The 25729-nt window shown below is 43.7% G+C and overlaps 1 protein-coding gene across 1 annotated transcript in view; it reads right to left on the bottom strand.

Annotated features, from left to right (window-relative positions):
* The window catches only part of ADCY10 (adenylate cyclase 10), an 80662-nt gene that overhangs the window by 33022 nt on the left and 21911 nt on the right, over positions 1–25729 (bottom strand). Inside the window, exons 12-18 of the mRNA XM_077761762.1 lie at positions 25185–25374; positions 22446–22501; positions 18833–18986; positions 16553–16745; positions 15966–16052; positions 11814–12088; positions 8543–8679 (exon numbers count right to left, since the gene is read on the bottom strand). Coding sequence (XP_077617888.1) covers positions 8543–8679; positions 11814–12088; positions 15966–16052; positions 16553–16745; positions 18833–18986; positions 22446–22501; positions 25185–25374 — 1092 coding nt within the window. The remainder of the gene's footprint in view (positions 1–8542; positions 8680–11813; positions 12089–15965; positions 16053–16552; positions 16746–18832; positions 18987–22445; positions 22502–25184; positions 25375–25729) is intronic.

Genomic DNA, 25729 nt, shown 5'->3' with positions numbered 1-25729 from the left:
TACTCCAGCCAAACAAACAAAACAAAACAAAACAAAACAAAAACAAAAAACGGTAGCCCACTCATGCTCCCACCAGCAAAGCCTGAAGGATGAACCTAGACTTTCATCCCAAAAGCTGCAAGAGAAGAACTGTTAACCCAGGATCCTATATATAACACAAATATCTCTCAGGAATGAAGTAGAAATCAAGATAGTCTCAGACAATGGGAAGTTAAGACAATTGGTAGCCAGCAGACCTTCCCTAAAAGAATGAGTAAGGGATGTTCTCTACTAAACAGAAAAGAAATAATAAAAGAAGGAACAGAACATCTGAAAAGAATAAAGAACAGTATAAGCAAAAACATGGGTAAATACTATAGATTCCCCTTCTCTTAGGTTTTCAGAATCAGGTTTGCTATTTAAGCAAAAATTATAACAGCTGCCTTATGCAGTTCTAAATGTATGCAGAGAAAATGTTTAAGATAATTATAAACTGTAGATGGTAAAAGAATTTAAAGAGGGATATGATTTCTAATGTTAAATTGTTAAAAGGGTGATACCAGTAGACTGTGATAACATATGATATATTATGTAACAGCCAGAACAATCATTTAAAAAGGTATATACAAAGAGAGATCTTCAAAAATACTTCAGACAAATCAAAATAGAGTTCTAAAGAATGCTCAAAATAGCCAAGGGAGACAAAAAATGAGAACAGTAACATGAGGAGAAGAAAAGGAAACAAAAGATAAAATGGCAGACTTAAGCCCTAACATATCAATTATTGCATTAAATGTAAATGGCCTAAATATAACAATTGAAAGATAAATCACCTGAGTATATTTAAAACATAACTACATGTTATATACAAGGAATTTACTTCAAATACAATATGATATAGGCAAGCTGAAAGCAGAAGAATAGAAAAGATATGTCATGGAAATATTAATCAAAAGAAAACAGGAGTACCTGGTATACTAATATCAGGGAAAGTAGACTTTGGAGCAACGAAAATTAACAGAGAGAGAAGGATATCATATAATGATAAATGGGTCAACTCGCCAAGACAAATAGCAATGTTAAGTATTTATTTGCCAAACAAAAAATATGTGAAGCAAAAACTGATAGAATTAAAAATAGACAAATCTACAATTATAGTTGGAGACTTCAATATTTTTCTCTTAGCAATTAATAGACAGAAAATAGTCCAGGATATAGAAGAATTCAGTAACCATAGGAGCCTCTGGGTGGCTAAGTGGGCTGATCGTCCAACTCTTGATTTCAGCTCAGGTAATGATTCCAGGGTTGTGGGATCAAGCCCCATGTCAGGCTCCATGTGAAGCCTGTTTAAGATTCTCTCTCTTCCTTTGCCCCTCTCCCCCCTCATGCTCTCTCTCTCTCTCTCTCAAAAATAAATTAAAAAGAAAGAAGAATTCAACAACCATTCATCACCAGGATCTAACAATATTTATACAGCATTCTACCAACAAAAGCAGAATACACATTCTTTTCAAGTGCCTATGGGACATTGACCAAAATAGATCTATCCTGTGCCTTAAAACAAACTTCAACACATTTAAAATAAATTAAAATTGAAATTGTACAGAGCACGTTCTCTAAATATAATGGAATTAAACTAGAAATCTATGACAGAATGATAACAAAAAAGTCTCCAAACAGTTGGAAACAGCATTCTTTTCAATAATCCATGACTAAAGAGAAAACCTCAAGGTAAATTTATAAATAAAAATTTATAGCACTAAAAATGCATACACAAGAAAGAAGGAATATCTAAAACTGATAATCTAAACCTCTGTCAACGAAGAACAACAAATTAAACTCCTAGCAAGCAGAAGGAAGGAAATAATAAAGATAAGTGTAGAAATCAACAAAACAAGGAGATGATTCTTTGGCAAGATCAAGAAAATTGACAAATCTGTAGTAAGACTAACAAAGAAGAAGGGGAGAAAATACAAATTACCAATACCAGGGATGAAATGAGATATCATTACAGAACTTGCAGACATAAAGAATATGTATTAACTGAATACTATGAACAACTCTAAACACATAAATTTGAGAACATAGATGAAATGGACCAATTTCTCAAAAAAAAAAGTGACCACAATTAGTAGAATATAAAATAGATTATTGGACTAGCCCTATAATTTTAATTTAAAAACTCCCCCAAAATATGTTGAGGCTTTTCCTTAAATTTTCCTTATCTAGAAAGAAAGATTGGAGTTTCACCTCTTGAAGATACTCCTGTCTCCCAGGAGAACCCTGCCCATCCTTTGAGTTTATGAGTGCATATGAAGAAAAGGCTTCTTCAGGACAGAGCAATGCACTTCTTATAACTTTTGTAAATAGCCCTATCATTTAGAGTGAGGCCATTTCTACATCTGATATGCTTATATTTCTGTAGGATGTATATAGTTTAGGGAAACTATGGTTTCACTGGAGAATTCTACCAAACACTTAAGAAAGAATTATCTCCTACTTTATACAATTTCTTCTAGGAAATTTCCTCTAAAAGAGGAGGGGACAGTTCCCATTTCATTTTACAAAGCTAGTATTGCCCTGATGCCAAAACCAGACAAAAACATCAGAGGGGCACCTGGGTGGCTCGGTCAGTTAAGCGTCCAACTTCGGCTCAGGTCATGATCTCAGCACTCGTGGGTTTGAGCCCTGCGTCGGGCTCTGTGCTGACAGCTCAGAGCCTGGAGCCTGCTTTGGATTCTGTGTCTGCCTCTCTCTCTTCCCCTCCCCTACTTGCTATTTCTCTCTCAAAAATGAAAAAATGTTTAAAAAGTTTAAAAAAAAAAACCAAAGAGAAAGACAGAAGGAAAACTACAGAACAGTATCCCACGTGAATATAGTTGCAAACATCCTTAATGCAATATTAAGCAATACACAAAAATAATAATAGAACATGACTAAATGGAGTTTAGCCCAGGGATGCAAGGCTGGCTCAATATTTGAAGGTCAGCCAGTATAATTTATCATATCGACAGAAAAATTTCAGCAATCGATGCAGAAAGTCATTTGATAAGATTCAACACACATTTATGATAAAACTTCTCAGAAAAATAGGAATATAAGGGAATCTTCTCAACTTAAAAAGAGCATCTACAAAAAAACCTACAGTTTACAACATACTTAAACCTTAAAGATTGAATGCTTTCTCCCTCAGATCAGGAATAAGGCAAAAATATCTACTCACACCAATTATTCAACTTAGTGCTGCAAGTTCTAGCCAGTTTCAAAGGCCAGAACAGGAAGTAAAAAGCATACAAATTGGAAGGGAAATAATAAAATTGTTCTTATTTGCAAATGACATGATTTTGTACATGGAAAATCCCATAAACTCTACAAAATAAAAAAGCTCCTAGAATTAATAAGTGAGTTCAGCAAGGACAGGGGAACAAGATAAATGCACAATTCAGTTGCATTTCTACAGCCTAGGATTGAACACATGAACACCAAAATTTAAAACACAATAACATTTACAATATTTTTTAAAAAAGAAATATTTGGAGCACCTGGGTGGCTCTGTCAGTTGAGTGTTGGACTCTTGATTTTGGCTCAGGTCATGATCTTGAGGTTTGTGGGTTCGAGCCCCTTGTCAGTCCCTGTGATGACAGCATGGAGCCTGCTTGGGAGTCTCTCTCTCTCTCTGTCTCTACCCCCCACCCACACTCACACATGCACACACACATATCTGCTCTCTTTCAAAAAATAAACTATAAAAGTAAATATTTAAGTGTCAATCTAACAAAACACACAGGATCTGTACACTTGTACAAAACACTCATAAAAGAAATTAAAGAGGACCTGAATAAATGGAGAGATGTTCTGTGTCCGTGGACTGGAAGACAACATAGTAAAGATGTCAATTTGCCCCAAATTGATATATAATACAATGCATATATATTGAAATTCCCATCAAAATCCCTCCAAGATTTTTGTAGATACAAGATTATCCTAAAATTCATATGGAAAGGCGAAGGAACCAGAATAGCTAAAACAATTATGAAAAAAGAATAAAGTGGGAGGAATCAGTTTACATGGTTTTGAGACTTCTCATACGGCTATGGTAATGGTTTTGGCAAAGGGATAGACACAGAGATCAATGGAACAGAATAGGGAACCCCAAAATTCACCCAAACAAACACACCCAACTGATTTTTGAATTCAAGGAACAAACGATGCTGAGGCAAGTGGCCATCCGTGGGGGAAGGGAGGAGAACCTTCAACCTAAGTCTCATACCTTACGTGAGAATTAAGTCAAAATGGATCACAAACGGAAATGTAACTTGTATTACTTTGAAACAAAGAAAAACACATGGGGGAAACTTTTGGCATCTAGGGATAAGCAAAGAGTTCTTGTTCACATGATCCATAAAAGGAAAAATTGAGAATTGAACTTAGTTAAAATTAGAATACTTTAAGAGACCCTCTGCAGAGGCTAAAAAGACAAGCTACACAGAGAGAAAATATTTACAAACCCAGCATTTGCAAATCTGACAAAGGACCTATATCTAGAATGGACTAGAAACTCTCAAAACTCAACATTAAAAAAAACCAAGCCATCCATGGGGCGCCTGGGTGTCTCCGTCACTTAAGTGTCTGACTTGGGCTCAGGTCATGGTCTCACGGTTCGTGGGTTCGAGCCCTGCGTCAGGCTCTATGCTGACAGCTCAGAGCCTGGAGCCTGCTTCGGATTCCGTGTCTCCCTCTCTCTCTGCTCCTCCCCTGCTCATGCTCTGTCTCTCTCTTTCAAAAATAAACATTAAAAATTTTTTTAATTTAATAAAAAACAAGAAATCTAATTAGAAAATGGGCAAAAAGCATGAAGAGATATTTACTAAAGAAGATGGATGGATGGCAGAAAACCCCACATGACAAGATGATCAATATCATTGGCCATTGGGGAAATGCACATTAAAACCACAGTTAGATACCAAATGCTAGCGAGCAAAGATGGCAGAAAAGTCTAGCTCCCTCCATATACTGCTACTGGGAATGTAAAATGATACAGCCACTTGGAAAATAGTTTGCCAGTTTCAAAAAAAGAAAAACACTGGGGCATCTGGGTGGCTCAGATGGTTAAGCCTCCAACTTTGGCTCAGGCCACGATCTCATTGTTCATGGGTTTGAGCCTCACTCCAGGTTCTGTGCTGATGGTGCCTGCTTTGGATCCTCTGTCCCGGGCTCTCTCTGCCCCTCCCCCACACACTCTCTCAGAATGGATAAACTTTAAAACAAACAAGCACCAAAAAACTAACAGTGCAACTACCATATGACCAGCAAGTGCACTGCCGGGTATTTATTCTAGGCAAATGAAAACTTAGACAAAAGGCAAAAAGCTGGACACAATGCTTGTAGACGCTTTTTTTGGTAATAGCCAAAAGTTGTGAACAGCCCTGATTCTGCAACAGGCAGATGCTAAGCCAGCTGCAGTGCATCCAGACCACGGAGCACCACTCAACTACCAACATGAACAAAGTACTGGTACGCACGACAACATGGAGGACTTCCGGAAGCTGCGATGAGGGGGAAACCAGTGCCGAGAGATTACACATACTGTATGAGTCCAGTTATATCACATTCTTGAAGTGACCAAATTATTGAAATGGAGAACAGATTAGTGGTTGCCAGAGGTTAAGGGGGACGGAGTGGTTGGACAGAAGCTGCCCCCGGCTACAAAATGGGCAACGAAAGGGATCCTTGTGGCCACGGAAACCTTCCGTATCTTGACCGCATCAATGTCAATATCCCAGTTGTGCTACTGCAGTATTATTTCGTATGACGATTCTACTGGGGAAAACTGGGTAAAGGGCGCAACATCTCTCTGTATTATTTTTTCAAAAAAATCAGGTAGCTAAGTGTTATNACTTTGAAACAAAGAAAAACACATGGGGGAAACTTTTGGCATCTAGGGATAAGCAAAGAGTTCTTGTTCACATGATCCATAAAAGGAAAAATTGAGAATTGAACTTAGTTAAAATTAGAATACTTTAAGAGACCCTCTGCAGAGGCTAAAAAGACAAGCTACACAGAGAGAAAATATTTACAAACCCAGCATTTGCAAATCTGACAAAGGACCTATATCTAGAATGGACTAGAAACTCTCAAAACTCAACATTAAAAAAAACCAAGCCATCCATGGGGCGCCTGGGTGTCTCCGTCACTTAAGTGTCTGACTTGGGCTCAGGTCATGGTCTCACGGTTCGTGGGTTCGAGCCCTGCGTCAGGCTCTATGCTGACAGCTCAGAGCCTGGAGCCTGCTTCGGATTCCGTGTCTCCCTCTCTCTCTGCTCCTCCCCTGCTCATGCTCTGTCTCTCTCTTTCAAAAATAAACATTAAAAATTTTTTTAATTTAATAAAAAACAAGAAATCTAATTAGAAAATGGGCAAAAAGCATGAAGAGATATTTACTAAAGAAGATGGATGGATGGCAGAAAACCCCACATGACAAGATGATCAATATCATTGGCCATTGGGGAAATGCACATTAAAACTACAGTTAGATACCAAATGCTAGCGAGCAAAGATGGCAGAAAAGTCTAGCTCCCTCCATATACTGCTACTGGGAATGTAAAATGATACAGCCACTTGGAAAATAGTTTGCCAGTTTCAAAAAAAGAAAAACACTGGGGCATCTGGGTGGCTCAGATGGTTAAGCCTCCAACTTTGGCTCAGGCCACGATCTCATTGTTCATGGGTTTGAGCCTCACTCCAGGTTCTGTACTGATGGTGCCTGCTTTGGATCCTCTGTCCCCGGCTCTCTCTGCCCCTCCCCCACACACTCTCTCAGAATGGATAAACTTTAAAACAAACAAGCACCAAAAAACTAACAGTGCAACTACCATATGACCAGCAAGTGCACTGCCGGGTATTTATTCTAGGCAAATGAAAACTTAGACAAAAGGCAAAAAGCTGGACACAATGCTTGTAGACGCTTTTTTTGGTAATAGCCAAAAGTTGTGAACAGCCCTGATTCTGCAACAGGCAGATGCTAAGCCAGCTGCAGTGCATCGAGACCACGGAGCACCACTCAACTACCAACATGAACAAAGTACTGGTACGCACGACAACATGGAGGACTTCTGGAAGCTGAGATGAGGGGGAAACCAGTGCCGAGAGATTACACATACTGTATGAGTCCAGTTATATCACATTCTTGAAGTGACCAAATTATTGAAATGGAGAACAGATTAGTGGTTGCCAGAGGTTAAGGGGGACGGAGTGGTTGGACAGAAGCTGCCCCCGGCTACAAAATGGGCAACGAAAGGGATCCTTGTGGCCACGGAAACCTTCCGTATCTTGACCGCATCAATGTCAATATCCCAGTTGTGCTACTGCAGTATTATTTCGTATGACGATTCTACTGGGGAAAACTGGGTAAAGGGCGCAACATCTCTCTGTATTATTTTTTCAAAAAAATCAGGTAGCTAAGTGTTATTTTTTAATGCTTTTTTAAATTTATTTTTGAGAGGGAGAGAGAGATAGAGACAGAGTGTGAGTCGGGGAGGGGCAGAGAGAGAGGGAGACACAGAATCTGAAGCAGCTCCAGGCTCTGAGCTGTCAGCACAGAGCCCGATGCGGGGCTCGAACCCATGAGCTGTGAGATCATAACCTGAGCAGAAGTCGGACATTTAACTGACTGAGCCCCCCAGGCGCCCCACAAAGTCAGTATTATTGAGTCAGGCACCTCATGGAAACTCCAAGAGTTTCCCAGAGAGCCTCCTGTGGTGTCAGACTCAGAGAAAGTGCTCAGTAGATGCTTGCTGAATAAATGCATGAAAAGGGAGTTGAGTTCCTTTACCCCCATGTTGTGGTCGCTGCCTGACAAAGAAGGTTGTGACTAGTCCTCAGGTACTAGCAACTAAGTGGCACATGTGGCGTTGGAACACTGGGCCTCTGGCTTCAGGGCCCAAATGTTCTTTTGATTGTGTCTTTTATACTCTCTTTTCATGAAAGAGCTTATAGCGCTTCAACCTTCACGGGCTCCTTTATGTCAAGACATGTACTTTTGTTGTTTGCTAGCGTGACGTTTTCTCCTCACTGCCAGCTCTCCAGTCAGGCACCACAGACCTTTCCTTACCATTCATGGTAGCTTTAACCCTCCACTTTCTGGAACACATCCTCACCCCATTCTCCCTCTCCCGTCGCTAAAGTCATGCTCTTAACATCTCCAACTGGCCTCCCTTGGGCCGTCATCTCAGATCTCATCCTCCCCTATGTCTCCGCAGTGTGGGAAACGTGGTGACAATTCACTTTGAGCTAGAAGCCTTACTTCTGGAAAACACGGGAGTTTTCTCCCACCACCGAACAGTGTGGATTCTGGGCTTTGAGATTCCCCCAGGGTTCTTTCCAAGGCACACTCTTTCCCCCCCAGTTCCGTGAGCCCCAGGCAAGGTTAAGTTCTCAGAAATCTCAGAAATCAGGTCCCACACTCCTCACCTCCCCAGTGCCCCTGGCCCTGCAGGATGCAGCCTGTGGAGACACCTGCGGAGGAGGGAGAGAAAGAGCCTTCCTGGGGGGGGCGGGGACTTACTGAACAGGTTATTCCAGGTCATATTGGTCTTTTCCTCCACCTCCATTGGTTGGAAAACGAGTACCCTGTGATGGTCGAGGTTTTTTAGCAATTCCTCACAGTAAAATGGGATCCCACAGCTTCCCTCCACCAGGTACCTGCAGTGGGGACAAAGGCCGCCTGTTTACCCCAACGAACCGTCTTTTCGGAAGGGAAAATATTTGACTCATCTCAACCATTTGAAAACAATGTTATTCTCTATTTGTTTCTATTTGTTTTCCTTTTCTAGGGTTGCTTTTTTTTTTTTCCTAGTGTTTGTTTATTTTTGAGAGAGACACAGAGTGTGAGTGGGGGAGGGGGAGAGAGAGAGGGAGACAGAATCCGAAGCAGCTCCAGGCTCTGAGCTGTGAGCACAGAGCCCGACGTGGGACTTGAACCCACAAATTGTGAGCTCATGACCTGAACCAAAGTCAGACGCTTAACCAACTGAGCCACTCAGGCCCCCAAGGATTGCTTTTTTCTTTCTTTTTCTTTCTTTCTTTCTCTCTTTCTTTCTCTTTCTTTCTTTCTCTCTTTCTTTCTCTTTCTTTCTTTCTCTTTCTTTTTTTCTTTCTTTCTTTCTTTCTTTCTTTCTTTCTTTCTTTCTTTCCTTCCTTCCTTCCTTCTTGCTTTCTTGCTTTCTTTTGCTTTCTTGCTTTCTTTTGAAGAAAGAAAGAGTGAGAAGATTTTGAAGAGAGAGAGAGTGAGAGCAGGGGCAGAGGGGGAGAGAATCCCAAGCAGGCTCAGTGCAGAATCCATCATGGGGCCTGATCCCACAACTCTGGAATCATGACCTGAGCCGAAATCAAGACTTGGACACTCAACTGACTGAGCCACTCAGGCGTCCCTCATTTTTTAAAATTACATAAAACATTTACATTTTTTCAAAGCCAAAACTATATGATCAGGTACATCTTCAGTCTTACCTCCCTTGCTGACCTTATAAACAACCATGTCAGTTAGTTTCTGGTTTATCCTTTCAATGTTTCTTTTTATTTCTTTTTTAATTAAAAAAATTTTTTGGAACATTTATTTTTGAGAGACAGAGAGAGAGACAGAGCACAAGCAAAGGAAGGGCAGAGAGAGAGGGAGACACAGAATCTGAAGCAGCTCCAGGCTCTGAGCTGTCAGCCTGACGTGGGGCTCAAGCCCATGAATCATGAGGTCATGACCTGATCGAAAGTTGGATGCTCAACTGACTGAGTCAACCAGGCGCCCCTCAGTGTTTTTTTTTAAAAACATACATGGGGCACCTGGGTGGCTCAGTCTGTTAAGTATCTGACTTCGGCTCCCATCATGATCTCTCGGTTTGTGGGTTTGAGTCCCACATCGGGATCTGTGCCATCAGGGCAGAGCCNTTACATTTTTTCAAAGCCAAAACTATATGATCAGGTACATCTTCAGTCTTACCTCCCTTGCTGACCTTATAAACAACCATGTCAGTTAGTTTCTGGTTTATCCTTTCAATGTTTCTTTTTATTTCTTTTTTAATTAAAAAAATTTTTTGGAACATTTATTTTTGAGAGACAGAGAGAGAGACAGAGCACAAGCAAAGGAAGGGCAGAGAGAGAGGGAGACACAGAATCTGAAGCAGCTCCAGGCTCTGAGCTGTCAGCCTGACGTGGGGCTCAAGCCCATGAATCATGAGGTCATGACCTGAGCCAAAGTTGGATGCTCAACTGACTGAGTCACCCAGGCGCCCCTCAGTGTTTCTTTTTAAAAACATACATGGGGCACCTGGGTGGCTCAGTCTGTTAAATATCTGACTTCGGCTCCCATCATGATCTCTCGGTTTGTGGGTCTGAGTCCCACATCGGGATCTGTGCCATCAGGGCAGAGCACACTTCAGATACTCTGTCTCCCTCTCTCTCTGCCTCTCCCCTGCTTGCTCTCTCTCAAAAATAAATAAAACATTAAAACAATAAAACATTAAAAATAAATAAAAATATAAACAAGTGCACACAGACAGACATATTTCACCCCTTTGTTACCTAACAGACAGCATTTTGAACCTACCTCACACTAGGCTGCGCCTTGTTTTCTTGCTCTAGAATGTACCTGCTCATCCCTCTGTATCAGGAGATCTTTCTCACTCTTTTTCCTGCGGGTAAGAGTCCACTGTGTGCACGCATCCTATTTCATCCTACATACCCTCTTAGAGACGGACATTTGGCTGTTTTCAGGCTTACTAGTACACATAATGTCTTCATAAAATGTTGTCCATGTGTCACTTTACATTGTTGTTAATATATCTTTGAGATAGGTTCCTAGAATTGAGGTTGCTAGATCAAAAGATAAATGCGTGTGTGCGCGACACACACACACTAAAGATAAACGCACACATAGAGAAAAAGATAGGAGACAGAGCAAGAGACAAACAAAGGGAGAGACCATGCCAAGTTCATGCCTGGAGTTATTTTAAATGGGACTTCATTCAAGACCTCTTTCCTCCAGAAGCAAGGAGAACTTATTAGAAAGAACAGATGCAGGGGCACCTGGGTGGCTCAGTCGGTTGAGTGTCCGACTTCGGCTCAGGTCTTCATCTTGTGTTGAGTGGGTTCGAGCCCCGTGTTGGGCTCTTCCTGTCAGCATGGAGCCTGGAGCCTGCTTTGGGTTCTGTGTCCCTCTCTCTCTGACCCTGCTCATGCTCTGTTTCTCTCTCTCTCAAAAATAAATAAATATAATTTTTTTTTTTTTTAAAAAGAAAGAACGAACGGATGCAGATACCAAGGTGGGTTGTAAACAGCTAAAGCAGGGACACTGTTGATGCTGTTAAGGCAACCGGTGTCTGTGCCCCAGTGGAGGAATCCCTGAGACACTCAGAAAGCAGTGAGTGAAGAGCCAGCCTTCAACACCTGCCACAGACAGAGAACATTCCAGACTACAGTACTGCGAGCTGATTGAGACCTTGCTTATTATAGGTTGTGTCTTTAAGCTTCACCAGTTTGTCTTTTGTGACACTTTCCCATGACGATGCCCCTGGTCACCGCCGGTTACACTGAGCATGCCCGTACCCAGCACGACGAAAGAGAAGCAACACTGACGTCACTGAGCAAAGTCTGAGGAAGCATAACAGGGGCCAAGGAGAAGGTGCACAGGGTCTATACCAACCACCAATGGCTCCTTTGAACACCGGGACCAGTGACCACACCGAAATAGGCACCTACAGATGCCCCTTGCGGAAACCGATGAAGTCTGGGTCTGGGGGATGGACATGGATGTCAGGCCCTCAGGAGACAAACGGGGTACTCACGTGTCCAGTTCATTGGGGATGCCCTTGACGTTGAGGTCTAGGCAGACCTTGTTGCGGATGTCCTTCGGCTGCACGGCCCCGAGGGTGACACATGTGGTGTTCCTGTTCTTCATCATGGCGCAGGCGGCTGCACAGGGGATGTCGACGAAGGGGGACAGGGACATGATGATGAAGATAGGGACAGTCCGGATGAGCCTCTCCATAAACGACCAGGAGGCGGAATCGACAAACTGGCCCTCATCGATGATGAGAATAATCCTTTCCTCTTTCACTGTCTGCACAAGGTGGAGAAACAGAAAAATGCCGTGGGGCTTCGGATTTTCTTATTCACGCATGTGGATACGCATGTATATCCACTGAGGTCTGCGGTGCTAAATTAAAGTCTTCTTTCCAATTCCTTTGTATTAATATAGAGTCCACTAACTCGGAACTTGTCGCGACTTGGACAAAGCTGGCTGGAAGGGGTTTTCTTCCTTAGTCAAAGCTTTGTGTAAACATAATGTGTGGGATCAATGGGTTTGTAGCCAGTAAAAGCACCCACTACATAAAAATGACTGATCTGTTTACCGCAAGTCATCTAGCCATCAACATTTTAATCTATCAGCAAAGAAGAGCTCCTGGGGAAATCCAACTGATCGTTGTTCAACCAAGATGTATTCAACTCATATTGACCGAGCACCTACTGGGCTCAGTGCTACATGCACAGTGCTGAAGGAAACGGACTTGGTTCATGCTGTTCTCGCCTGAAGTGGGGTCCATGTTGCCTTGAAATCACATCACACGTCCCTTTCCTTTGTAGGCTACCTTGCCCTAACTAGTCTGAATGATTTACTCGCTCATTAAGCATTTATCGTGCATCTATTAGCGCCCGGTACTGTCGTAGGTGCTGGGGCTACAGGAGTAAACTAAACACGAGCTTACCTCTTAGTGTCAGCCCTTGCAGAGCGGGCCCTGTGTCCCACCGTGTGAGCTGTCGAAATGGAGAAGTCCTTCCCCACTGTCAATACTCCACCCGGCTCTTTGGTCCCCTTGGGGAAGACACTGGGTTCCCATTCTTTCCCTCCACATTTTTACAAACAAAAGCAGCAAAGGCTACTTTAAAATTTCAAACTACATAAGACGATCTCATAAAGTGTTATAACCTGTTTTATCACATATACATGATAAGTCTACTCTTATAGCCCTGTTCTGTTACCGGATATTTAGCCCTTCATTGACCTTGAGGACATTTTACTTAATGGGGAGGTTAGGATTACTGTTTTTGTTGTTTGTGGGTTCAAGCCCCGTGTCGGGCTCTGCCTGGAGCCTGCTTCGGATTCTGTGTCTCCCTGTCTCTCTGCCCCTCCCGCTCTCATGCTCTGTCTCTCTCTGTCTCAAAAATAAATAAAACATTAAAAAAATATATGGGGCAGATAGAAAAAAGAGTCTTCTCTCTATGATGGCCTTGTCAGTGAATCATTTGTAAACTGAGGAGAGTAAAGGCCTCTGGGTGGCTCAATGTCCGACTTCGGCTCAGGTCATGATCTCGCAGTTGTGGGTTCAACCCCCTCGTCGGGCTCTGTGCTGCCAGCTCAGAGCCTGGAGCCTGCTTCAGATTCTGTGTCTCCCTCTCTCTCCATCCCTCCCCAAATCATGCTCTTCTTTCCCTCTCAAAAATAAACATAAATGCAAACCNGGAGGGGGGAAGGGGAGGGGGGAGATGGGCATGGAGGAAGGCACTTGTGGGGATGAGCACTGGGTGTTATATGGAAACCAACTTGACAATAAACTATGAAAGAAAGTAATTAATTAATTAAAATCAAAATTAAATTAAAAAATAAACATTAAAAAATTTTTTAAAATTGAGAGTAAAGCAGGAACTCAAAAAGCATGAATTCATAGGCCCTGGTTTCTTCATATTTAAAATGAGGAGCTTGAATTGGTTTGCCTCTAATGTGACTAAAAGCCAACGTTTACATTGAACTTGTTATGTTCCAAGCACCGTGTGACGCTCTTTATATAAATTAACTCATTTACTCCTCACGACATTCCCAGGAACCGGTACTATTGAAGCTGTGTGCTGAGGAGACTTCAGTGAAGTAACCTGCAACGGTCACACAGAGAATAAATGACCAAACACTGTCTTAGCGCTTAAAGCGTAGGTCAGTGGTGGTTTCCGAACCAGACGGTATATCAGAAACAACTGAGGAGTTTTAAAACAAAAGCAAACAACTAAACAAAGTCCGAGGCACAACCCAAGTCCCTTTGAATCTTTAGGCATAGAATTAATAAATCCATGCTTTTTTGGTTTTTGTTTTTTCATTTTCTACAGAGATTTTATTTTTTTAAATGTTTATTTTTGAGAGAGAGAGAGAGAGAGCGCGCATGAGCAGGGGAGGGTCGGAGAGAGAGGGAGACACAGAATCTGAAACAGGCTCCAGGCTCTGAGCTGTCAGCACAGAGCCCGACGTGGGGCTCGAACCCACGAACCGTGAGATCATGACCTGAGCCAAAGTTGGATGCTCAACCGACTGAGCCACCCAGGCGCCCCCAGAGATTTTATTTTAATTCAAGTATAATTAACAAATATATACTAGCTTCAGGTGCACGACATAATGATTCAGCAATTCTGTACAATTATCCTATGCATTACTCAGTGCTCATCATGACAGGAGTCCTCTTAATCCCTTATCTATCTCACTCGTCCCCCTCCCGCCTCCCCCTGGCAACCACTATTTTTATTGTTGTCATTGCTGTTGTCTGTAAATCCATGTTTTTTTTAAAGACACTTTCTGGATACTTGTAATGCAAACAGTCCAAAGCCTGACATTTTGAAGTCACTCATAATGCCTGGCTTATTTGCTCAAAGTGGAGAAGGAGACAGCTGTGTTATAAACTTCAGACAAGCTCACAAGCTTGTATTGATCGTTTATAATGTGCCAGGCACTGTGCTGCTCGGTAATAATATAAAAATGAATCAGACTCTCTGCCCTAAGAAACTCACAATCTCCTGAGAGGCAGAGAAACGCATACAAGGAACAGATTGTAATGCTGTCTGCTAAATATAAGAAGAAGTATGTGCAAAGTGTTACAGAAGCGGGGCGGAAGAAGGATTAGTCACGCCTCATGCTTTGGGGAGTTTTCACCAAAGAAGTGACCTTGAAGGATGAATAGCATTTCTTCGGGTTAAAAAAAACAAGCAAAAAGCCCAAACACTTTTGACTTGGATGTCATTCGCACGGGGAGGGAGTTGGGTAGTATAAAGCACAGGCTGGTGTGATTCGCACACTCTGGCAGTTACGTGGAGGGTGACCTGGGGGGGGAGGTCTGAGGCACAGAGCCTGGCTGGGAAGACGTGGAAACAGTCCAAACAGACAGAACCTGAACGACAGCAGGGAAGAGAGGACGGAGACGTCCCGAAGGGGGACTGAGTGGTTGTAGTAAAAATGGCAACTGGCGAGGGAGAGAGTGGAGATAACTTTAAACGGTGCCTGAATGAATTTGCCATTAGCTAAATCAGGGATCAGAATGAGGAAGAAGGGGCCCTGCGGTAGGAAAAATTCCGTATTAGACACGGATCTGAACGTGGGTTACTATATCCACGTGTTACCAATGGAAGGTTCTTGGAAATGTGGTTCTGGTGCTTATGAACGAAGTGAGGACTCGAAAACAAATGTGGTGATCGTCAGTATACAGTGAGTTGTCATGAGATTACTCAGAGAGCGAGCTAAGGTGGAGCGTTTCTGATAAGGAGGCACTGCTCCAAGTGTGTTTACACAACCCTGTGAGCCAAGTACTACTGGCTCCCTGTTAAACAAAAGCATAGACAAGTTAACTTGCTCAAGGTTATCCAGGTAGCAAGTGATAGGCCTGTGGGTTCAAATGTTGGTAGTCTGACTACGGAGCCTACACACGTAGCCACCTGGACATACGGCACCTGTCACAGAGCGAGAAAAACAAAGGGCTGGTTTTAAGGAGAAGCCAAACTCCCAGAGGTAATGTTAAAGGGACCCCTTTCAAGCACAGTTAAATTCTGAACACACTCTTGACTTGAGATGCGAGATGTGTAGGAGAGCTTTCACACAGGTCAAAGCCTTATGCCGGTGGCATCTGAACCCCTCGGGCCACCTCCCAGTTTGCCTCGCCCCCTACCTGACCCACCGCCGCTCTTACTTGCTCCAAGATCTTCATAAACAACGCTTCCAACTGTTTTTGCTTTCTCAACATGGTCATCTTGGAAACCTCTCGTGAAATAGGGAACTGTACAAAGAATTGGAAGAATATTAAGTATTGGAAAATAGCAAAGGGCGCTACTAGCTGTGTGACTTTGGGCAAATCACTTTCGCATTCTGTGCCATCAAATCCTCGTGCTCTAGATAATCCATAAAGTCCCTTCCAGCGGTCATACTCTATGTCACCGAGTCTGGTAGGACACAGGAAAGCAACGGGGCATTCTCTGTCTTCGCACTGGCGAGACTTCGTCACCTGCGGAGGAGGGACTCTGTCCCTGGACCAGCTAGTCCAGTGCAGCTCTGACGGGAAGGAGAGAGAAAAACGAAACATCAGGCTTTGGATTTTCTAGATCCCTCCAGTGTCTCAGGAAGGTGGATACTCGTTCAAAGCCATTTGGGACCATTTCCTCATCACCCAGATTCTCCACATGAGAAAGGAAAAAGACAGTAAATGGCAAAGAGCTGCTAAGGCACCAGACCAGGGGCTGCTGTCTCTCCTTCCTGCAGGTACCAAATCCAGCGACTCACCTGGACGTGGAAGATGTCATTCAGAAGACAGTGGAACTTCTCATCCAACAGTGTCATGACTTTATTTTGAAGGTTGGTCTGTCGTTCTTTATAATGTTTACAAGTATCCAGCCCTAGTACACTGGCCATGAATATCTGGATGGTATAAAAATTTTGATGGAAGCTGATCTTAGTCAACGCGATGGTAATAGTCCTGTTCATAAGAAAGCCAAGAAGCAGAAGAGTTCTTACATGTATTTTTTGAAAATAATAAAGAAGGAAGAAACGCTCTGGTTTTTTCAGTTGTCACAACAGAAATTTCCTATATTATCTGGAAGCTGTTCTTTACTCCTGCTGCAGATGTATTCCCTCCTTCCGCTATGTTCCTGAGCCCTTGTAAGTGACCCTGGCTCTGCCCTCTCCGGCCGTCCCCCCTAACCTTGTGTTAGGCCCTCAGACTCTCACCCACACTGTTGAGTAACATGCTACTTCCCTTGCCCGGCGCCATGATTCAACGCATCACCTTTACAGAAGCCTGACATTTCAGGATGGACGCCAGTTCCCTCTCGTATCTGCAAGCTTTCAGTGGCTCCCGCTGCCAAAAGGTAGAAGTCTAAACTTTTATGTGACATACGAGCCTTTTCCAGGTCTACTTTGCTATTTCTTGCTACTCTGCCCAGCGGTCCACCTTCCACCAGACAAACTGGTGCGAAGTCCCTGCATCCCCAGAGCGGTTTCCTCTCCCCGTGCCTTCGGGCGGGCCGTCTCCCCGGCCTGGAAGCTTAGCACCCCTCACAGCCCCGGGAACCCCTCGTCTCCTGCTTATCTGCAGATCTCAGCGTAGGTACAGCCTCCTGGAAATCGTCCCCGGAGCCCCGAGGTTGCGTTACGTACGAGGCTGACTTTGTCCTGGCCCCAGCAGCGTGCTGTTGCACACCTCCTTCCCCGGCCTCCCCGATCCGATTTTCATCCTCTCCCTCCTTCTCCGTGAGAGCTCTTTGAGGGCAGGGATCTGATATTATTCGTCTCTGGGGCACTGGCATTTGTCATGGGTCGACTCATGTGCCCCCCCCCCAAATTCGTATGTTGAAGTCTTAGCCCCCGGTACCTCAGAGTGTGACCTTACTTGGGAATAGGGTCATTACGGACACAGTTACAGAAGTTGAGATGAGGTCATAGTGGCATAGATGGGCCCCTAATCCCGGATGACTAGTTTCTTTATAAGAAGGGGAAATGGACACAGACAAGGCACAGGGAGAACATTAGATAAAGGCAGAGATAGAGCCCAGGAAGACCAACAATTCCTCGCCAACCACCAGAAGCTATGGAAAAGGGCGTGGATCAGACTGGCCCCCGCAGCCGCCAGGAGGGACGAACCCAGCTGCCACTCGGTCTCAGACCCCTGCCTCCAGTGCTCAGAGGCAGTACATGGCTGTTTATTAAGCCACCCAGTTTGTGCTCCTTTGTTACGACAAGTCTAGCAAACAGACACATATAGCCCTCAACGGTTCCTGGAACACGGTAGGTACTCAAGAAAGTGACGGAATAAATAAATGTCTTCTGGTTATTACGCATTCTCTCCTTAGCAATGTTAAAGATATGTACAAACTGGCCTTTCCCAGGCTTGACATTGAAAAAAGAGTAGAAGTGCAGTTCATATAAGGTTTATAAGAGCCTTGAGGTTCTATGGTGAATGGAAATGAGGCACCATCGCCATCATCTCAGTCACCTTCACTGTTACTGAGTGCCACGCTGTCTATTGCCATGAGGCTGCCACATGGGCTCTCCCAGAGAGCCCTCCTGACATTTCTTGTATGACAACACATGAACAGGGTGAGATAAGTACATTAGCTCTGCCTTCCAAAGGAGAATCCAGAGGTCTATTATTCTCTATTTCCATGCACAGGGCTAAACAGTTTGGACTAGTGATTCTCTGCCAGCCAGCTGGATACATTTCTGTGTTGGTTTGTTCTCACCTCGCTCTCAACGTGCATGCCAGGGGTCCTCAAACTGTCTGCCCACTGGGATTACTTAGGAAGCTTTAAAATGTTGATATCCAGGCCCTGCCTGGCTTACTTCAGGATCCCCAGGGGCCAGCCCAGCTTCTCATTTTCTCAGTTCAATCTGTTTATCATTAATTACTTACTGAGTACAGAGGGCATGGTGCCCAATAACTGACAGACTGCGGGTAGTTTACATAAGGCAAATCACATCGAGGAGAGGAGCACTACAATGAAGGAAAGTCTTAAGGACATCAGGATTCTCGGAGTTCTCAAGAAATGATCACTGCAAGTCACTCACCTGTGGTTCTCACCTTGGGCCAGATACTCAATTTCCGTAAGTATCTGGCTCTTCCCATATCCGGATAATCCTTCGTACATTAGGACTCGGCTACAGTTGGACACCAAAAACTCCTTCATGCTACACACGAAGTATTTGATCTCCTTATCACGTCCTGTTATTTGCATTGTTTAAAAAGGGAGCAAACCTGATCAACATAAAATAGTCTCGACGTAGAAAACAAGCACACGGTGATACCCCTCCTACAAATACCTTTAGCATTTCCACAGAACTGCTCATGAACTTTCTTGAGATCCCGTACACTTTGAAAATGTTTGAAACCTTTCTCTGGGGCTCTCCAGTTAACAATGTGGTTTTACAGTTTTTAGTTGATCCCCACATGCTGTGAGGCCACGTATTTTTAGAATGCTCATCATAATGTCCGTTTGATTTTAGTGTAGAAAACTCAGATTTAAGGTAGCAAACTGCTGGGATTACACAACCCAGAATTAAACCAGGGCTGTGTGACCCTGGTGTTTGTATTCTTTTCCTTTCTCTTTTCTTTTATAGCACACTGGAAGTAATCTACAGATTATTACATCGGGAAATAAATTTATTCAAGTTAGGGTTCCTGCATTAAATGATTATCGAAAAAATCTTTTTATTTCTAATTCTGTGAAAGAAACTTGCTCTCTATAAATGAGAAATTATCCTTATCTCAGGGCTACTGGAAACTTAAGTGCTAAGAAAATTCAGTTTGCTTTCAGAACTCCATGTGTAGATTATTTCTATCACAGGATCAACCTACTTTATAAAATAGATTATGATCTTTTTCTGATTATGAAATTCACACATGCTCGCCATGAAAAAGATGGAAAACTTAGAAGAAAATAAACATCACCTGGGTCACAGCCCTGACCTTTCTTTTTCTTACATGTTTTTAAATACATGTAATAGGAAGCCTGAAATCTGAAACCCAGCCCACGATCTTGGGAACCTTTCAGGGCTGGCTCCTCCTTCTTCGCTGGATTGGTCACTGCTGGGGGCCCATTTTGGATACCCGTTCACAGAGTAAACACACAGCCCAGCCAGGTGTGACCTAGTGTCTAGTGAAAACCAGGGCCATGACTCTATGCTTAGGTGTTTTATACAAAGCAGCTAAGTGTTTACTTGGTAATGTAAATTTCTGGGCATGGTTCAGTGAGAACCCCTCCGCAGACTTTATTGCTTCATTTGGGGGAAACACTCCCTTCCTGAAAATTCATTCGAACTTCAGTATTGTGAGCTGTGTCATGCTCTTCTTTGGCCGGAACCTCACGTAGGTAACTCAGAAGATGGAGTCCAGAAGGCCACCTAGCGGCATCTTCCAGCTCACATACAGGTAAGGCCTTATCAGCTGTCTTTCAGCTGGACTCTAAAATAAAGTCAAGTCACCTTGACTGGAAGTAATGCACCTTGTTTCTATCTCAACAAGGCCCTAATATCTGGGACCCTTTTTGACTATAGTTTTGTTGACATCTATGCTGTTGGTGAGCATATACGATTTCATGTACGGGAAGTCTTGTAAAAGAAGGGCATTTCCTGTAGTCCTCACCTCTGACAGTTTCTTTCTGGCTGGAGCTTTAAGGAAAGACACGTGGACTTGATCTTTACCTCGCACTGATGGAATCAGGGCAAAGAGGCGACCAGACCAGACTGAGAAGTATACACAGATTGTGCCAACGTGTCCTGCTGCGGCTGTCAGACTGAGTCCTCAGTCTTATACAAGGGGGTTAGGGATTCCATTTGCTGTCAGTCACTATCACAATGATCATACTGTAGGAGGGGAAGTAAGGCCTCGGAGGAGGGTAAGGGTGAGCCTTCCTTCTCCTTTGCAGCCTTCAAGAGGCTAGAAATCTGTATTTACAAGAAGTGATTAGACTCTGAAAAGCACACTGCTGCTGATCCAAGCACCCTTTGCCTTTCTGGAACTGCTGCCTTCTTTTAGGCTCTGCTGAAATCAAGATTCTGTCCCGATATTCTCCCAAAGTGTGGGACGGGGCCTCCTCCTGATTGTCCTCACAGGGTTAGGACCCGGATCTAACTTATGATGATACTTTTAGAGATGTTCATCTAACAGAAGAAAATTATAAGTGCTCTGGAAATGGCTGCTTTGGAATCCACAGGCCTATCCTCACGACAGTCTCTTCCCCCAGGGGGTGTAGCCCTACCTCATTTTAGGCCCCGTTCCCTGTCTCGTCTCGTCTCGAGTTAGCTTTCTCTTGATAGGCTCCCTGTCACCAAGAATCCCAAAAACATCACTGCCACTGCCAGACAGATCACAGATCTAAATGTCAAAGGTAAAACAAAATTTCTGGAAGAGAATCTAAAAATATATATTCACGACTTTTGGGTGATGAGAAATTCCTAAACCGTATACAAAAGCACTAACTGTCAAAGACTGGTAACCCGGATTATATTAAGATAAAATATTCTAGTCATTAAATACATCACTAACAGGGTAAAAAGGCAAGCACAGGATGGGAGGAGTTATGTACAAACAAATGACAGGGACCCGTTTCCAGAATATATAAAAAATTTCCACAGATATATGATAAAGATACAACCCAACCGAAAAAAGGCAAAAGAGTTGTACAGATGCTTTACAAAAGATGATGCCCAAATGGCCAACAAACATATGAAGAAGGAACTCAACCGTATCGGGGAAACACAAATGGAAATCACAATGAGACCCCACTGTACACCCAACAGAGTTATTAAAATTATGAAGACTTGGGGCGCCTGGGGGGCTCAGTCAGTTGGGCGTCCGACTTCGGCTCAGGTCATAATCTCACAGTTTGTGAGTTTGAGCTCCACGTCGGGCTCTGTGCTGACAGCTCAGAGCCTGGAGCCTGCTTCGGATTCTGTGTCTCCTCTCTCTCTGACCCTACCCTGCTCACGCTGTCTTTCTCTCTCAAAACAACAACAACAACAAAATTTAAAAAATTATGAATACTTAAAACTCAGTTGTTGGTAAGGGTGAGGAACTCTCACAATACTGTTGGTCAGAATCTAAGTAAATACAACCATTTTGGACAATTATTTGGCTTCATCTACCAAACCTGTGCCCTTTGTCCTGAACAGTTTCTGCTCAATAGAAACACGTACATGAGTTCCCCAAAAGACACATACGAGAATCTCTACGGCAGTATTATTCATAAAAACCAAGGACTGTTAACAACTCCAATGTTGTACAATGACAGAATGAATAAATTGTTGCTTATTTATGAGACGGAATACTACACTGCAGTGAAAATGAGTGTATTACAGCTATAAGTAGCACAGTGGATGAATTTCATACAGTAGAGTTGATTACAAGAAGGCATATGGAACTACACAGTGTATGACTTCCCCTGTGTGACTGTCACAAAGGGGCCTGAGTCATCTCGGGTGTTAGAGGTCCCGGGCAAAGGGTGACGGATAAAGCACGTGAGGGCGTCAGGCCACTACTATTTTTCTATCTCTTCGACCTGCAAAGTGGTCGTATGCTTGTTTGTGATAGTTCGTTAAGATGCAGACTTCACACTGGTATACTTTTCGGTATGTTTTGTTATAGTTCAATAAAGAAGCTTAAAAATCAAGGCCTACTACCTACCCAGCAAAGGGTAGCCCTCATTTCTGTTGCAGATGAGGTATGCCATACCAAACATGCTGAAGAGGAGAAAAGAAAAGACGTTAGAGTCAGAACAGGGACATATCGAGAGCAAGAGTGTTTAATTTTTAGTTCCCAGAAAGTCTCCTTTTCGATCTCTAAGGAGACTCTCTCCCCTGACTCAGGGTCGCAGACGCCAAGGGGAGGAGGAAAGAGAAGTTCTTACCTGGGAACAGAGGGTCCAAACAACGTACATAGACCTTTTCATAGTGCCTGACACAGTAAATGCGTGTCGACTCTGCTTTGGTAGAACTGAGCCCCTTTCTAGGGAAACCAGACACCATCATGAGACCCTTAGAGGTGGATATTGTCTCACACCCTGGGAAGATTCCACCAAGTGCTCAGATGGTAACAGCCCCCCTTGGTGAGCACGTGCTGTGTGCCTGGCACAGTGTCAAGTGCTCTACCCATATGTCACTCTTCACTCCTGACAAAATCCTTATTAAGAAATCACTATTATGTCCATTTTACAAGTGAGAAAATTGAGGTGCAGAGAGTTTTATTTGCCTGAGATCCCATAGGGAGTGGGGACGGGAACAGAGGATCCTGGCAAAATTAGTATCTATAACCAGGCCAGTATATATACACTGGCCCACTGTGTATTCCGTGTCATACACAGCTAATTTTGTGTATTGTATATGTTGGTCTTCCCCATTAAATTGTGAACTTTCAGGGCAGGACACAGGCCCTGTTCATATTTGTATGTGTATTTCTACACTGTCTTATTTGCAGAAATGGTATAGAAAAACGATGAGGAGGCAGACTTTGGGATCAGATGGTCCTGAATTTCTGTGGGAGGCTGACTGTGTGAATGGCCCCACCTCTGACCCCTACTTGTATCCATGCCCTGGGCTCTGTCACTCTGCAGAGCCTTCCTGCTGTGGGCTCATCCTTGTGAATGCTTTGCCAATGGAATGTAAGTCTTTTTTTTTTTAATTTTTATTTTAGAAAAAGAGAGTGAGCAGAGGCAGACACAGAGAATCTCAAGCAGGCTCCACACTCACTGTGCAGCCTGACGTGGGACTCAATCCCATGACCCTGGGATCATGACCTGAGTTGAAATGAAGAGTCGGACGCTCAACCAACCAAGACACCCAGGTGCCCCTGCCAATGGGATATTACCAAACATGTCACAGAAGCTTGACAAATGCTTGGGCATTGGGTTTGCTCTCTCTTGCTCTTCGGATATTGCCGTGACAACATGCCTGGGCCAGCCCGATGGAGGATGACACACATAGAGCCAAATCGTCTCATTTATGTCAGCCAAACTGCCCACCCACCCCACCGCCCCAACCCCGACATCGTCCTGGATCAGCCAACGAACTGCTGGCCCCCAGGCATGTGAACAAGCGCAGGCAAGATCAGCCACACCCAGCCAAGATCAGCTGACTCCCACAGATTTGTGGCATAAGTAAATATTTACTGTGGCATGCCGCTAAGGTTTCGTGGCTGCCTGTAATGCCGCGTTGTTGTGGCCTTTTGAACCTTGGCTTTTTGTTCACTAGATTTATGACCACAGACAAGTCATCATGTCTCTGAATCTCAGTTTTTAAATTTATAAAGTGGAGATAATAATAGTTTCTACCCGATATGGCTGATACTAAGAATAAATCATATATTTTTGAGGTAAAATACCTAACACTTAATAAGGGCTCAGAAAAAAATTAGTGTTATTCATTCATTTATTCAGACAGCATTTTATTGATGGTCTACGCATGCCCAGTACAGTGCTGAACCCTGGGAATACAAAGATGAATAATAAAGACTCCTTGAACCAACTGCAGCCCTGATTCTGTTATCTGACCCTTTAAGACCTAGATTCTAGCCCGCTAATATAAAGAATAATACCTTTCCACTTTCCATGTGACTCATTCCTTTACCTGTTATTACTGAGTGCCTACTGTGTGCCCAGCCCTGGGCATATAAAAATGAACAAGAGATAGCTACTATTGTCAAAAAGCTCATAATGTAGTAAGAAAATCGATCAGATCAGTAGCCATGATGGGTGCTAGAGTGACATAGAGGAGGAAAGTGCTGGGTTGACTGTGGTTGTCCCAGTAGACTGGAGAGGGGGTGGGGGTTAGGGAGGACCATCTGTTTAGACAGCCCAGAGGAGCGGGCACAGGAGGAGACAGGATGGAAAGGCAGGTGGTTGTATGTCATTTTGAGGGATTTGAACGGTATCATGAAGATGACCAGAAGCCACTGAAGGATTTTAAGTTCCAAGGTGATACCTATGTGTCTAAGCTGGGCTTCCGGGGAACGTACTTCACTAAAGACCTAGAGGAGGGACAGTATCTTATACCGTTTTCGCCCCATCAATGCCCGCCACATAGTTGGTATGATCAGTAAATACTTCATGGTTGGCCACTGTGTCCATCTGGGGCCAAAAAGATACTCAAACGAGGGGTTCTCTGTTCGGGTTGTACTACCTGTGAAGAGTCACCCTTAGATTATCAGCAGTGGGAGTAGAATGGGATTGTCCACCATGCTATGCTATCAGTAGGATAGAGAAAGATGAAGGATTTTGAGATCTGGGCCTTGTTCTGGGGAAGGAATAGATTTCTATTTCATAAACTGGATGCAAATCAGACATGGGTGACCGATGGTTTTTGCTATCATGATTTTCCCACTTTACTAAAAAAAAAAAAACATCCCACAAAATCAATGCCCCACACTCACACTTTCTCATTAAGTCCCAAACACTGATAGACGGGTCCAGGATCCCCAACGCCTTTCATGAGTTTCTGTGGGAGCTCTTTGAAAAAGTAGGCTGGGAGGTTGCTGCCATTGTAGGTGACGGAGTCACAAGTCACGATTCCTGGGTAGTACATCATCATCCTGGCAGCTATGTTGACTTTCTGACCAATTACTACAACAGAAGGGAGGAGGTCAAAGACCAGGGAGAAAGCAGCCGTTGAACTAGCAGAATGCAGCCTGGAACATACTGTCCCCAAGTGGCTCTCTCACTCTGTTCCTCCCGCCTCTCATGATTGCACAGAAGTCTCACCTTCAACTACCCATATTTTGCCGATGGCCATTTAAAAATACACAGGGAATAAACTCAATTAGCTACCGGCACAGTTTCTACCTCTCCTGGGAGGCCGTGAGGGCGGCCTGCTCAGAGATAAAAGGGCCGTGTGTGTGTGTGTGTGTGTGTGTGTGTGTGTGTGTGTGAAGAAGGTTGTGTACGTGTGGTGGACACAGGCCTGGGCTCCCAGGTGAGG

This window comes from Crocuta crocuta, unplaced genomic scaffold (assembly GCF_008692635.1).
Source record: "Crocuta crocuta isolate KB4526 unplaced genomic scaffold, BGI_CrCroc_1.0 scaffold243, whole genome shotgun sequence".
NCBI classification, from domain to species: domain Eukaryota; kingdom Metazoa; phylum Chordata; class Mammalia; order Carnivora; family Hyaenidae; genus Crocuta; species Crocuta crocuta.
This window is presented reverse-complemented; position numbering and strand designations above follow the sequence as displayed.